Here is a 14621-nt window from a genome sequence, read left to right on the forward strand (position 1 = left end):
GCTCTATTTAACCGGAAAATGAGAAAAATCTCCTGAAAAAGAGCGAAAACGCAGCAAAAGCTCGAGAGCTACAGCACGAGGACTTCCAACACTTGAACGTGTGGTAAAAATTTGAGGATGGCTGCCAGAGGCGGGGCTTAGGGAGAGGGCAATCATTGGCTGGGGCAGTATGACCCAGAGACCAGTGATTTGTTACTACTAAGACAGACAGGAAACTAAACTGATACTGATTTTCTTCTATACCGAGGATTCCCGGCCGGACGGGGAATATTCATGAGCATGTGAATCCATGCCAGACCCCATGCTGGAGAACTAGAAATCCACACCTGCGGACAGATGCGCGCACAATCCCCACCACTGTATCACTCAATGGAAACAAGTGATCTTGTGCTCAAAGCTCCCGACACTTTAATCCAACGGGCGTCGAGGAACTCTTGGAGCAGACTCATCTGTAGCCTGCACAGCCGAATGAGGTATATGCAGGACATCATGCAGTCATGCCGAGTAGGGACTTGATGGACCACACCCGTGCGCTCTTCAGGGCCAACAGCCGTTGTACCTTGCCCAAGATGGCCGACCGACCCCAGGCACGACACGGTTTAGTTGCGATCCCAGAAACCGTGCGTCCTGTGATGGAATCAAGCAGGACTTCGAAAAGTTCACGGAGAACCCCAGATCCGTCAGAAGTTGGATGGTGCTCGAAGTTTGTTCGACGCAATGGCCTTGGAGCTTGCCCGGATAAGCCAGTCTTACAGGTAAGGGTACATGTGAATCCCGACTCCACGCCCGGTACAATCAGTTTTGACGTTGAAGCGCGACGTCCACTTCCAGACTTGGCACAGCCCCTGTAGGTCTCCTGGGCCGACAAGCGGGTGGGTTGACAGTAGGACGATGCACCTCCTCTGAATCCTTTAGAAGAACCTTGGGATTTTCCTCCAGAAGTCCGAAAGGGCAGCCGTCGTTGCGGAAGCGTGCCAAGACACGAGCCGTCTGTCCACCTTGATGGCCTGAAGAGACTCGTCCAGTCTTTCCAAACAAATTGTCCCTGTCGAAGGGAATGTCCAACACCTTGACTGAACATCCTGGCAGAAATTAGTGGCCCTCAGCCACTCCCGGCGAAGGCAAACGCTATTGCTCATCTGGCAGAATCCTGTGTCGGCAATGTCCGTGGTCACTAATGGTGTGGTCCCAAGCTACCTTGCCTTCCTGTAGGATCTCCAACGCCTCCACCCTCTTGTTGGAGGGGGGCCATCTTGAACCAAAGTTCCCTGTCGTAATGCGCCACGATGGCAATGGCATCGACGGCCTTGATAGTCGCTGCCGACGTGATAACATGCATCCAACTTCAGCTCAACGTCTTGGGGGGCCAGGGAGCAGGTGGAGGCCGTTGAAGAGCCCGAAGACTTCTTTGCTGCTGCCGAAACCAGAGTCCAGATAACTGTCCCTCTTCGCCAGAGCCGATGAAGGGTTCTTCAAGAGTGACAACCACTTATCCCAAATGTCATCCAAGAGTTATTCAAAGCACGGTCTTCCTTTTCACCTCTCGGCACTGGTATAGGAAGCCCTCTTCTCAGGGAGAAGCTGGAATAGCTCTGAGGCCCTAGAGATCATGGTGTGAAGATCTGGCAGGCGGAGACGCAAGATCTCCTCCCACCCAAGCCGCCGTCCGTGCCAGTGCCCACCGCTGTGTCCCGGTCCTTCTCATCCCTCGGGTGGAAAGGAGGCAGGGGGGGGTGAACTCTGGATGGTGGTCCCTCCGATGGTCCCAGCGCCCCTCGTTCAGATTTCCAAACACAGGGTGTGCAGAGCCGTGAGAATGTCCACTGAGATATCCTCAGGTGGTTGCTTAAGTGGTGATGGAGGCAAGGGCGTTCACTGGTGCAGGCCCTGTTCGAGTCCAGACCTGCTGCGACTCCAGTTCGTTAAGGTAATCTGTTTTCAGTCTTGACAATCTGTCCTTTCTTTTGTCCCTTAATGTCTCTGCTTCTACCTCTAGATGTGGGATGAGGTTGTTGGTATCGTGCTGATTGGAGTTGAGCACGAGGCGGTGAGTGAATGTGCTGCGCTATTTAGCCTTTTCTTGTGCTGACCTGCATTTCCCCTCTTTCTTGTAGGTCGCTGTATTGTTCCAGAATGGATGCCGACCGAGAGCACTAGGTGGTGAGTAAATGCGCAGTGCTTTGCCTTTTATGCGCTAACCTGTGTTTCTTCTTTCGGTATGTCACTGCGAGGTTCCAGAATGGAAGCTGATCAAGAGTGACCCGAATCAGGTAAGCGTCTTGTGGTTCTTGCTGTCTTTTGGATGGAAATATGCAAATGCTAACTAATGCTGTTTTCGCTTTCTTCTTTCCAGATCGCGGAGCTCCAGAGAAGGATGCAGCGGCGAGAAGCTGCTGTGCTCTGCACCAGACGAGCGATGGATTGAAGACAGAATACTACTCACAGGTAAGTGTCACTGAAGATGTTCTTGTTCTTTCAGGCAAGCGGCTCCAGGAAGGCAGGCAAGGAAATCAGGAGACCGAGCTGAACACAGTAAGCGTCACGCTGCTAACCGCAGAGTAGCGCAAAGCGCGCTCCTCTGCCTGGGTGTGGCTTACATAGCCCCAGGTATTCCAAGGCCCGACCACATAGCACAGTTCTTGGAACTGAGCTATGTGGGCGCCTCCATGTTGCACAAAAGCTCTTTAATACGTCCAGGTTCCACGTTATCCTCACATTGAGTATGAGCCTGGTGCCAAAGGCACCAGGACTGATTCCAGGATTCTTTGGTGAGATGGCAAGGTCTTTAAGGCCATAAGGGGGTATCGAGCCTGGTCCCAGTGACTTGCCTATGAGGGTTAGGGGCAGAAATCATGACAAAGACGTTAAGCAGGCCGTAGCCTGGGCAAATCTTGAACAGGGTAACAAGTCCTTCTCATCCGTCATGTCCACACAGCGTAGGCCTTAAGAAGCTTCTGGAATCCTCCAAGAGGTAAATGACAAAATTTCACCCTTGAGGTGCGCCGAATAATCCGAAACACTGGTCCCAGTTAATCAGAAGGTAGATCAATTTTGACTGACCGAAAAAAAAAGTTAAGTCTTCGAAAAATCGCAAACGCAGTAAAAGCTCGAGAGCTATAGCACGAGGACTCCCAACACTTGAACGTTCGGTAAAGATCTGAATTTGGCTGCCAGAGGAGTGGCTTAGGTAGAGGGCAGTGTGACAGACCAGTGATTAGTTGTTAGGAGAAAGACAGTTCAGAAGTGAAACTGATTTTCTTTACCGAGGATTCCCAGCCTGACGGGGAATATTTCAGACCCCATGCTGGAGAAGTAAGTGTTGTAGTCGCACTGTGTGACTACACATCAATTCTTATGCGCCATGGGGCCGAATGGCTCTGTGGGACCCGTAGCGAAGGGCTAGGAGAACAAGTGCGTGTTTATATGGATGCTAGTTTTGGTTTGGGGGTGGGGCTGAAATCCCGCAGGTTGGGGAGGAACAATGGGGTCTCGGGGGTGAATACCCCAAGTTTATAAACACATTTTAAAGGTCGAGAAAACCGTAGTAACTAACGTACTCTTAGTCCATAGACCCTTTCCTTCACACTGTATGGGCGTCTCTTCCAAGGGACGGAGACAAACCTTTTTCACCAGAAAAATCCTCTTTAAATTTAGAAGCACTGCCCTCGGAGCAGGCGCTGCCCTGGCTCCGCCCTCCAGCACCACACCTCAGTCCCCAATGACGCGTCGACAATACATTTAACATTGCCCAATGACCAGTATTATTACGGGGGAGGATGGTGGGGCATATGGCGGCAAGGGGACCAAGTACGTTAGTCACTACGGTGAGTGACTCAATTCTCTTACATCCCGTCCCTTTTCCTCCATACTGTATGGGTGATTACAACTGATTGTAGCCCCAGGTTGGAGAGGAGACCCCCCCCCTCCCTAAGCAAATAGTTTCCTGAGAACCACCTGTCCGAAAGCCGCATCAGATCTATAGCCGGCATCCAAACAGTAATGCTTGCATAAAGCCAAGGGAGTGGGCCAAGTAGCCACCCTGCTTATGACTTGCCAAGGGACATGGCGCTGAAATGCAATGGCTGTTGCCTTCGCCCTGACTGCGTGGGCATGCAGGTTGGCCGGAAGCGGATTGTGCTGGCCCTCGTATGCTTATTTGATGGCTGAGATCTAGTGGGATATGGAAGCCTTGGAGGGCCCGATAGCCTGGTCTTGAGCCTCTGAAAGAGACAAAACGACTTTCGGAAGCCCCTGGTCCTGTCCAAGTAGAATTTCATCCAGGCAGTGCAGCACTCTGTGCCTCTCGGCTAAGAACGTACAAAGGACTATTTCCTCATTCAAGTGGAAAGTAGGCGGCACCTTGGGCAGAAATGCTGGGACTGCTTTGTCCCTGTGAAAGGTAGTATATGGTTCCAAGGCGACCAGTGCCTGGATTTCACCGGCTCGACAAGCCGAGGTGAGGCTGACTAGTAAGGCCGTCTTCATTCCTGATATCCGCTGACGCCATTGGTTCCAACGGGTTGGGCGCGAGTGCGCCCAAAAGGTCTCACACAGGTTGCAGCCTCTTGATGGGCAGGTAGAGACTTGCGAGCCCCGTCAAATGTATGACAATAGGATTGGAGAAGATCCGCTCAGAGTTCCTGTACATCCCAATGGCTGCAAGGTATGAAAGGCAAGTGTCCACCTGCACAGCCAAGTGGGCGAGGTGCGCCCAGGAGAGCACATCACCCAAAGTACATGCCAAGGGGTAGATTTCCGTGTAGTCCGCCCAGTGGCAGAACCTGGTCCATTTACTTTTATACTGAGCCCTGGTAGCCTTGCTCCTTGTAGTTAATGTTAAAGGACATTTGTACCGCACACTCCCCACTGGAGTGGTCCCCTGTCAGATCTGAAAGAGGAAGGGGGGGGGGTTAATGGGTTAGGCTGGAAAAGTGCAAGAGAGCAGTGATGTGCTGTTGGCGATGTAGTGAAGTTTGTGTGGTTTGTTGTGCTGTAGGTTTGTGGTTGGTATGCAGAGGAAGAAATTGTTAGTGCAATTGGTTAGTTGGCATCTTCTGTAATCTCCCAGATGGGTTTCGGGAGCACCCCTGCACATCTGTCCTGATCTGGGTCCGTCCGGCCTTCAAGGTCCCCTTCACATCTGGCCCCCTGCTACCCCAACCTCCCACGCAGCCCTACCCGTCTTCCCTTCCCACTCATACAGCCAGAGCACCTGCAATGTCATGGCTCAGCTAGTGTGGTTATTGCCAATATCCTGACAATTCCACAACACTGTGGTACCTGTAACTAAGGGGCAAGTGCGGGTGTTGGGTGGGATTAGGGTGGTGTTGACTCAGTCTCGATGGTTGTCGCCCATTTTCCACTCTACCCGGCGTCACTCGTACAGGTGATGTGAGCTTTCTAATCAGTTCTGGGAGTTGTCCATGTCTACTCCAGGTTAGTCATCCCTAAACAGTTTGAGTCTGTGGTGTTGAAGAGCCAGTTTAGTAGTTGCCTAAATTTGTGATCTTTGGCGTTTTATTTCTTTTGGGAAGTTGTTCTAGGTTTTTGCGGCTAAGTGGTAGAAGGAGGTGCCTCCAAGTTTAAGGTTGCTGCCAGGCAGATTTCGTTGCTTGACCCGAGGAGTCTTGTCGGCTTGTAAATAAATAAGGTGATGAGATGTTTTACTGGGAGCCAGTGTAGTGTTTTTTAGGGCAGGAGTGATGTGTTCTCTTCTTGATAGTTTCTCTTCTTGATAGTTTGAAGAGTGACTGCTGTATTTTGGATCAGTTGTAGTTTCGTCAGGAGGTATTCCAAGGTAGAGGCTGTTTGCATAGTCGATTTTTGACATGAGGGCAACGATAGTGAGTGTTTTGTGCGTGAACGAGAGGAAAGTAAGGATGATTCTTGCCGTGTGGAGGAGGAAAAATCATTTGAGCGCTGCATTTATCCGTGGTTCTAAGGTTAGGGTGTTGTCCATCAGGAAAACCAGATTTTTTTACTACCTTAGATGGTGTGGTACCCATTTCGGTTGGCCAAGGGATGGCGGTTTCGTTCCCTTTCATAGGATCATGATTTCTGTCTTTCCTGGGTTGATCAGGTTGTTGGCAGTCATCCAGTTGAAGACTTTAGACACTCGATTAGGGTTTAATAATTGGCTTGGTGCCTTCATTTTGTAGATGATTGGAGTATCATCTGCATAGTTGTAGCATGTAATGTATTTTTTGAAGATTCTGATAACTGGAGTCTGGTAGATGTTGCAGTACAGTGGCGATGGGGAGGATCCTTGTGGCACCACAGACAACTCTTGGAGTGGATTTGAAGGGTTTAATCCATACGGTTTCGGTTCTGTCTGCTAGGAATGATTTAGTCCAGAGTAGTGCTGTGTCCGTTATGCCTATGTCTTCTAGTCTTTTGGTAAGGATGTCATGACCAACTGTGACGAAGGCTGCAGTGGTCGAATAGAATAAGGCCTGAGGTCATGTTCGAGTATGCGTTAGTTTTTAGGTTGTCCCAGATGGATATTAGTGCTGTTTCCATTCCTCTTGCGGGTCTGAAACCGACTTGAGCTTGGTCTAGCAAGAGGTATTTTTTGCGACGTGTTCTTGAGTTAGTTTATATAAATAGGTTTCCAGGAGTTTTGCCGGGTAGGGAATGTTTGAAACTGCCTGTAGTTGGAGGTCTTCTACGTCGCCACTTGTGTTTTTTTGAAGTGGTTTGATATATGCTGATTTGAAGGTCCTCAGTACAGTTCCTTTTGCCAGTGATAAGTTCAGAAGGTTTCTGTAGTATTCTGCTGGTGTTCCTTGTGCGAGGATTGATTTGTAGATGTCCGGGGGAAGAGGGATACATTGCTGATCCAGCTTTCTTGCTGTGTTTTACCTTGCACCCTGTATGAATTCCAGATTAGCCTGGGAGAGGCTGAGGTGCCTCAGTGTTACCTGCTCAGGCACCATGCTGTGAGGGCGCGGAGTGGATGACTGCCCCCCTGCGGCGCCACAAGACGTGCTGGGCCAGTCGGGAAGTTAATCGGAGGCATCCGAGAGGCTCAAGCAGCTCCGAACACCATGGCCTGGCCGGCCACCATGGAGCTATTAGAATGATGAGTTGGCGAGACTCCTTGATCTTGCAAATCACTCTAAATCAGTGGATCAGTTGAGTGCGTGGGAAGGCGTAAGCCTTCATGCCGTTCCACTGAAGCCGAAATGCGTTGCCCAGGGAGCCGGGGCCTTGTCCATGCCAGGAGGCGAACTGAGGGCACTTCTTGTTCCAGGTGGCAAAGCGATCCACCTGGTGATGCCACCTGTTGGAAGTTCTGAATAACGAGGACTTAACTGCCACTTGTAAGTCCGTGCTGAGCCTGTCTGCCACCAAGTTGTATTCCCCCGGGAGGTGGACTGCCGTGAGGTAGACAGCGGTTTCCAGGGCCCACTCCCACATGCTGATTGCCAGTCTGCAAAGAGGGGGATCTGGTGTCTCCCTGCTTGTTGACATAGTACATGCTGGTCGAGTTGTCTGGATGAGGACAACCTTGCCCCTGAGAAGTGGTAGGAATGCTCTGAGCGCTAGCCAGATGACATTCCAGATCCAACCAATGGATGTGGTATCCCTGCTCCTGTAGAGTCCAGGTGCTGGGGACAGATCGTCCAGGGTGGCTCCCAAGCCATCGAGCAAGGCATCTGTGGTAATGGTGGCCTGCGGGGAGGGCAGCCGAAAGGACTTGCCCGTCCGTAGGTTGCAGTCCCTGGACCACCATGTTAGGTCCGGGTGGAGAGATGGAGGAACGTTGATCATCTCGGATTGAGAGCCCCGCTCCTGGTAATCATGAGGCCGTGAAGTGCAGCTGAATCCTCCTCAATCTCATGTGTGGGACGGCTAATAGGACCGCTGCAAAGAGACCCAGAAGATGCTGGTACCACAATGCTGAGGTCACCTCTCTGCTGAGGCAGTGGCCCTCTTGATGGCAGAGATCTTGTCCTCTGACAGAAATACCTTCTCGGAGCATGTGTCCCAGATGAGGACCAAGAATGTCAGTCTGCATGGGCTGCAGCTGCGACTTGAGATTGAGCAAGAAGCCTAGATCGTGCAGTGTTCATAAGGGCATGGGAAGAGTGGTGAACTGCGTCCGGAGATGTAGCCCTGACGAGGCAGTCGTATGGCTAGATGGAGGCCCTGCACTATGAGAGTAGCCACTGTATTCATGAATATGGTTAAGACCTTGGGGGCCGAGTTGAGGCCAAAAGGAAGGACCTTGTATTGAAAATGGTAGCCCATGATCCTGAACCGTAGGAAAGCACGATGGGCTGCCAAATCGCGACGTGTAGGTACGCGTCCTTCAGATCCAGGGAGCACATCCAGTCTCCCTTGCACAATGTCTCCGCTATAAACGCTGGCGTAACCATCTTGAATTCTTGTAGGTGTAAGGAGAGGTTGCGAGTGGAAAGGTCCAGCACAACTCCGGCCTTCCTGGTTCTTCTGAATGGTGAAATTCCTGGAGTAAAAGCCCAAGCCTCTCTTGGAGGCTGGGACTTCCTCCACTGCCTGGCTCTCTACGAGCGACTTGATCTCTGCCAGAAGAGTTGCTTTCCCAACTTGAGGGAGTGGAGAAGGGAGGAAAGGCTGGGAAGGCAGTACCCCGTGGATACTACGGAGAGGATCCAGGAGTCTGCAAAATTCAGACACCAGAAATGTGCATTGAGAGCAAGCCAGCCCACCACTGGAGACCCGTGTACCTGAATGGGCGTATCATGCCTTCTCCCTCGGAAGCTGTCTGGAAAAAGCCCTTACTCATTCCCCCTCCCCTTTTTGTTGCTGGCGACTGACTGGTTCTGAGACAGCGAGCAGTCAGGCTGCCTGGATCTCAGTTCCTGGAAGCCACAGAACCCTCTATACGTATGGCCCCTGTCGAAGCGCTGCTGTGACTGGGTGTACGACTTGGGCGTGGTCTTTTTAGGATAAAGACTTGGCCATTTGTGAGCTGTTCTTGTCCAGCTCTTCATCTGTGGTGGGGTGGAAGAGGTCCCCTGGGTTGCAATGCATTGCCCCGAGCCAGGCTGCCCATCTCACCTGTGGTGATACAGATGGCACAGCCAAAGGTGTCAATATGGGCAATGGTGGATTCCATGAGGTCCTGCGCCAACAGCTTAGCCTTAGACAGTCCTGCCTTAAAAAGTGGCTCTGCGTAGGGAGTTCCAGGAGGAAGTCCGCAGTTTACCACCATGACCTTTGGTTAGCGGCCGCCAGCATGGTGTTGGCCTGACGAAGAGTTAAGGACGCGTTTGAATACAGCTTCTTCACCTCCAAGATCATCTCCTCCTTGCCTAGTAGCGTCGAATTTATGTGCCCCATCGGACGTATTGCCGATACTAGGGTGTAGCCCCTCGGATATCTGGTACACGAACCTTCAGGTCTCAACACTGTCACGGGAGGATCCCAGGATCCCTCAGCCCAATAGCTGCAGCAGCCTAGGTGCACGTGCTGGTACAAGGACCCGCCTTGTTAATTTGCATATTTAATTAAGGAACAAGTTACTTACCTGTAACTGTTCTCCAGCATGGGTCTGGCATGGATTCACATGCTCATGAATATTCCCCATCGTCAGGCTGGGAATCCTCGGTAAAGAAAAAACCAGTATCAGTTTCGTTTCTGATCGGTCTTTCGTAGTAGTAACCAATCACTGATCTCTGCGTCATACTGACCACAGCCAATGACTGCCCTCTCCCTAAGCCCCGCCTCTGGCAGCCATCTTCAGATTTGGTAGCACGTGAAATGGCAGTATGACCAAGCGAAGAGCCGCAGAGGGGTAGGCGGGAGGGTTCGCATGTGAATCCATGCCAGACCCATGCTGGAGAACAACAGTTACAGGTAAGTAACTTGTTCCTTCTCCAGCATGGGGTCTGGCATGGATTCACATGCTCATGAATAAAAGAATACATAGCAGTACACACATGGAGGAGCGTGATGCCGGAGGACCAAGTGCCTGAATTAAAAAAAAAAATCTGTGTTCAATTACATGGCCAAACCCAGGAGTGCTTGTGAATTCGGCCCGTTCCAGTCGACACAGAAAAGGGGACTGAGATGTGGCACACGAGCAGAGTCAGGGCAGCGCAAGCTCCCAGGGCCGCACCCACACGCCTCTAAATTTAAAGACGACTTTTTTGGGTGAAAACTTCCGTCTCCCTTGGAAGGGACGCCCATGCAGTATGGAGGAAAGGAGACGCAAGAGTAAGCCCTTTCCAATGCTGTTTTTACAATCAAAAGAAAATCTGGTTGTAAATCTGTCCTTCTCTTGCTTTTCACATAGCTCGAATTCAACATTAAAAATCCTAACTCAATTAGCCTACTACATTATGCTTGAAATTGAAGCAAGCGCTTCAAAATTGAGTAAGTCCATCTGTTGACAGTAACACATTGTAAGGATTATAAGAGAACGAGTTCCGTACTGAAGCAGCGTTCTATGCATGAGCAACCCTGATTTCAGTAGATTCGGCATGGGTAACTGAAAACAAACAGCCAAAGCCTCACATACTTACTGTATCTGTCCAGACTGTTAAACATGTCCTGCAATGTAGATGCATGTTTTTCCTAAGGGAAGTAGTGACCAATTAAAACGGCAGAGCACAACTTCAAATATTGTCTGAAAAGTTTTACTGAATCAAAATAAGACTGGTTTCAAATTCCAGGCATACTTATGTTCCCATAATGCCCTTTGCTTTTATGCAAATCTCCAGGATTTGGTTCCATGAATATGCTGTATTGCGTGATGTGGCTGGGACAACACACCTTGGCCCCGCCCTTTCCTCCCACTGCCCCGACCAGCCATCCCAGTAAAATGTCCCCCATTTCGAGCCCTTGATACAGTTAAGAAAATAAAACTGGTTAATGACATAACCTCACTACCACCACCAACAATACTCACCCATCTGCATGCAGATCTCGCCAATGGCCCAGGTAGCATTATTGCACACAGATATGAACTCTGGGTTCAGGTTGGTGCCCAAAATGGGCATGAACTCAGCTGAGGGGAGAAAAAGTCATTATCAGGGTAATCCAGCATCTTCATGACAAGTGCATTAATAAATGAAAAATAGCTCATCAACATGTCACACCTCTGAAGATTTGCTCACAGAAATGGACCTGCGGCGCACAACATTCATAAGGTTTACCCCAAACAATCTCTGGATCAGACAGTATGAATACAAGCATCACTGTAAATCAATGTTTGGAATTCTGCATCACTACCAGAGATGGGGCAAGAAAGAACTAGACAGGAGCAGAAGAAAACCATGCCACCAATACAGTCCTGACAATAAGCAATAGCATTGAAAAAGGCACAAGTCTTGCACAAAGTAGCAGGCTCTTACCAATGCATGGCTTAACATGGAGGAAGCAGGCTTTGGTGAGGTCGCCTAACAGTGCAAATGAGCTCTGCCGCACTTCTGGCATGGTGTCCTGAAAAAATGTGGACACAAGATAGGGAGTCAGCACTACGTAAATTCAGCACACTCAATATGGGAGCAACAAAACCAGTCCAGTGACCCTCTGCACTGACGCTATGAACTGCTTTCCAGGAGCTGCAACGGGCTGTGGCCTGTTGACTGCAGCCAGTGCTCTACCAAAGCATTGCGTTACATCTCACCTGCCAACCACACCTCTCACCTCCAAAATCCAAGTCACTTAGGACAGGAGCTAGCCCTACCCCTACTACAGTCACAGCATGCATTTTCTGAAATTCAGTCCCCAATACAGAAAAGAAACAGGACCATGCTACAGTGTCAAAGAGTAGCATTCCCCCCAAACAATGTACAATCTTAAAAGTTCTTTTTTCTAGGGAAAACACTAACCTGCATACACTGGAACAGTAGGGTCATGATGTTACTCCTTGCCACAAGCTGCTCCACATGCACACCCAGACCCTCCGCTAGACCACTCAGAAGATCCAAGGCCACAATCATGAAGTCCTTGTCCGGTGCCTCATACTGGTCTGGGTGCTGATTGTACATCTATGAAGGGAGAGGCATATTCACAGGCGTTAAGACTTGAAGGCAGGGGTGGGGGGGCATTACCCCAAGCATCACTTTCTAAACCAGCTAAAAATCAAGTCAGTACAATTGTATTGCTTCTCCAAGTGCAACGAGGTTCAAAAAGTACATAAATTAGCACCAAAAATCATACAGGTTGGGGGCTAGATCAAGTCAGAGGCACTGCGTTGGCTTGGTCCCCAAACTAGGATTACCAACAGCTACACAGAATGCACCAACAGCTAAATAGAATGGTGGTATTGGGATGGGGTCATACCACTGTCCCTCCCAGGCCCATCAGTGTTTTGAATGCCACTCACCTTCCTCTAAAGCGCTTAGGGGGTCGGATGGGGCGCACCCTTCCCAAAAAACCACCTCAGATGCATTCTCCCTTCCCTCACCTTTCCCCAGAAACTCGTCTCCAGCTCTAGTCCTCTCCAGGCTAGACTACTACAACAGCCTCTTCCCCAAACTTCCAAACTCCCTTTGCACTTCAACTAATCCAGAATAGGACTGCAAGACTACTCCTTTACCTCAAGCCAAGGGACCTCCAGGCACTTTGTCCAGTCTACCCCCAGACCCATATGCACTTGCACTTCCGGGTCCCCTGCAATAGCTTGGCTTAGCCTGCACCCCTTGAGCCCTTCCAGACCTGTACCTCGCACGTGGTCCTACCTTCCCTGCCACTCGCCTATCCCACAGACAGCAGTATGCATTTCAAGGTTAGTGAAACCTAGTGATTTAGAAGTAGTAAAGCCACATTAGTAGACGTTTAGAATGGCAAGATATAATTTAAAGGAAGCAGACCCTATTGGTAATCTAGTGTTATTCCGTCTCAGGAATACTATAGTTAACATACTATTACAAGAGGACACCTTGCAACAGATCAGAATATAGTTCAAAAAGGTATGGGTCAGCTACTGATGTAGGAGTAAAAACTCAAACTACATGCCGACCTGGTGGGCAGCGGTACAGAAGGCCAGCCTATTTTCTTGGTACAGGGTAAAATTCTGGACAAACCAGACCAATTAAGGTAGCATTGGTGGCAGTCAAGACTAGGTCTCGGGAGGGGCGAGGGTGATCGAAAGTCCACAATGAGCGCACACATTAAATAACTTTGTTCAGGTTTATATATCAAAATATATACATTAAAAGCCTTTTAACTCAAGCACAACGTGAAACCACAGCAATATTAATAGTAACACTATACTAGGAAACACAGTAACTTCTCCTAAAGCAATATGGAACAAGTAGAGATCCACAACCTGAAACAGAAGGGGGTCAAACAGTGCAAATATACTTTAGGCAGTCCAACAACTCGAACCTTAACTAATAGGCAGTCCAATCCTTACAAAGTGTGGAGCCTTGTGCTCCAAAATACCCTCAGTGCAGGAGCACTCGATCGTGCATTAAGTACAAAACAAGTCTCTTCAAGGGGCTGTAGTGGCTCAGGAAGGTGGGTGAGGAAGAATAAGTTATAAGTTACTCGCTGTAGTGACTAACGTAATCTTAGTCCCCTTTCCTCCATACTGCATGGGCAATTACAAATTAAAGTACCCCCAAGGTGGAGAGGAGACCCTCCTTAAGCAAACAGGTTGCTAACAACCGCCTGTCTAAGGCCACATCTGATCTAGATCCGGTGTCTAAACCATGCTTGCAGAAAGCCCGAGGGGTGGCCTGTGGCCGCTGTGCTTATGACCTGCCATCTAATGTCCCGACACCTTCCCTTTAAACTTACTTTACAGCGCCTACCTTGAGTAAACCCAAGTAGCGGGTCTCAATACAGGACCTACACTGCACCTAATCACCCGAGGATCACCACACCCAACTGAGACATACTGACGTCCGGATCTAGACCTAGTGATCAGAACCCTGGCAGGTAAAATAGATGTTAGGGTTAGAGAGCATAATACAGCATTTAAGTGCCAAAGTAAGATATGCACAGCCTGAGAGACCCCACTTCTAATTTCTTTTTTCTTTTTCACACAGTCCCCAAATTGATGCCCTGAAGGCGGCCAAAAATAGTTCTGTGACCGCCGAAACATGATTTTAGGTACCAGTAGTTGATCATGGGTGCCCTGATTTTAGTCTCTATTAGTTAGGAACTTACACGTTGGCAAGGAAGAGATTTATTGCATTTTTATGACCCTGAAGGATGATAGTCAGGTTTGGGAGTTGGATTCATTAAACCTCCAAATCTATAGGTGCATCTCTGGCAACTTGACATTTGGTCCAGGCACCGCAAAAGTAGCCGGCTTCGGGCCATTGCATAGACATCATGCAGAGATGCATAGTTGGAACATTAGAATGCATTAAATGTGAAATTCTCACTTATGTCTAATTATTTTGTCAAAAACTTCAAGTGTTTTGCATGCATTTTGTAATACCTGTATTTATGATTTAGATCATTTTGAACGGTCACAGCACAATCATTTGTGAAATGTATCACTACCTTTGCTGTTTTGTCAGATCCGAATTGTGTATTAGTGAATTGTTCATATTTCCCCGTTTGTACTTTTATATGACACTATTGAATTTATAACAAGAATTAAGTTATCATCAAGAAGTGGGTGTTCTGTGTCATACCAATGTATCAGACTCAAACATGGAGCTGTGACCAAG

General features: G+C 49.2%; 1 protein-coding gene across 2 annotated transcripts in view; it reads right to left on the bottom strand.

The window, feature by feature from the left end:
* Positions 1-14621, bottom strand: part of TNPO2 (transportin 2) — a 120683-nt gene that overhangs the window by 40052 nt on the left and 66010 nt on the right. For both annotated transcript variants that reach the window (XM_069604115.1, XM_069604114.1), the window contains exons 17-19: positions 11823-11981; positions 11343-11430; positions 10898-10996 (exon numbers count right to left, since the gene is read on the bottom strand). In XM_069604115.1, coding sequence (XP_069460216.1) covers positions 10898-10996; positions 11343-11430; positions 11823-11981 — 346 coding nt within the window. The remainder of the gene's footprint in view (positions 1-10897; positions 10997-11342; positions 11431-11822; positions 11982-14621) is intronic.

The sequence above is a fragment of the Ambystoma mexicanum genome, chromosome 3q (assembly GCF_040938575.1).
Source record: "Ambystoma mexicanum isolate Mex_15411 chromosome 3q, UKY_AmexF1_1, whole genome shotgun sequence".
In the NCBI taxonomy this organism is placed as follows: domain Eukaryota; kingdom Metazoa; phylum Chordata; class Amphibia; order Caudata; family Ambystomatidae; genus Ambystoma; species Ambystoma mexicanum.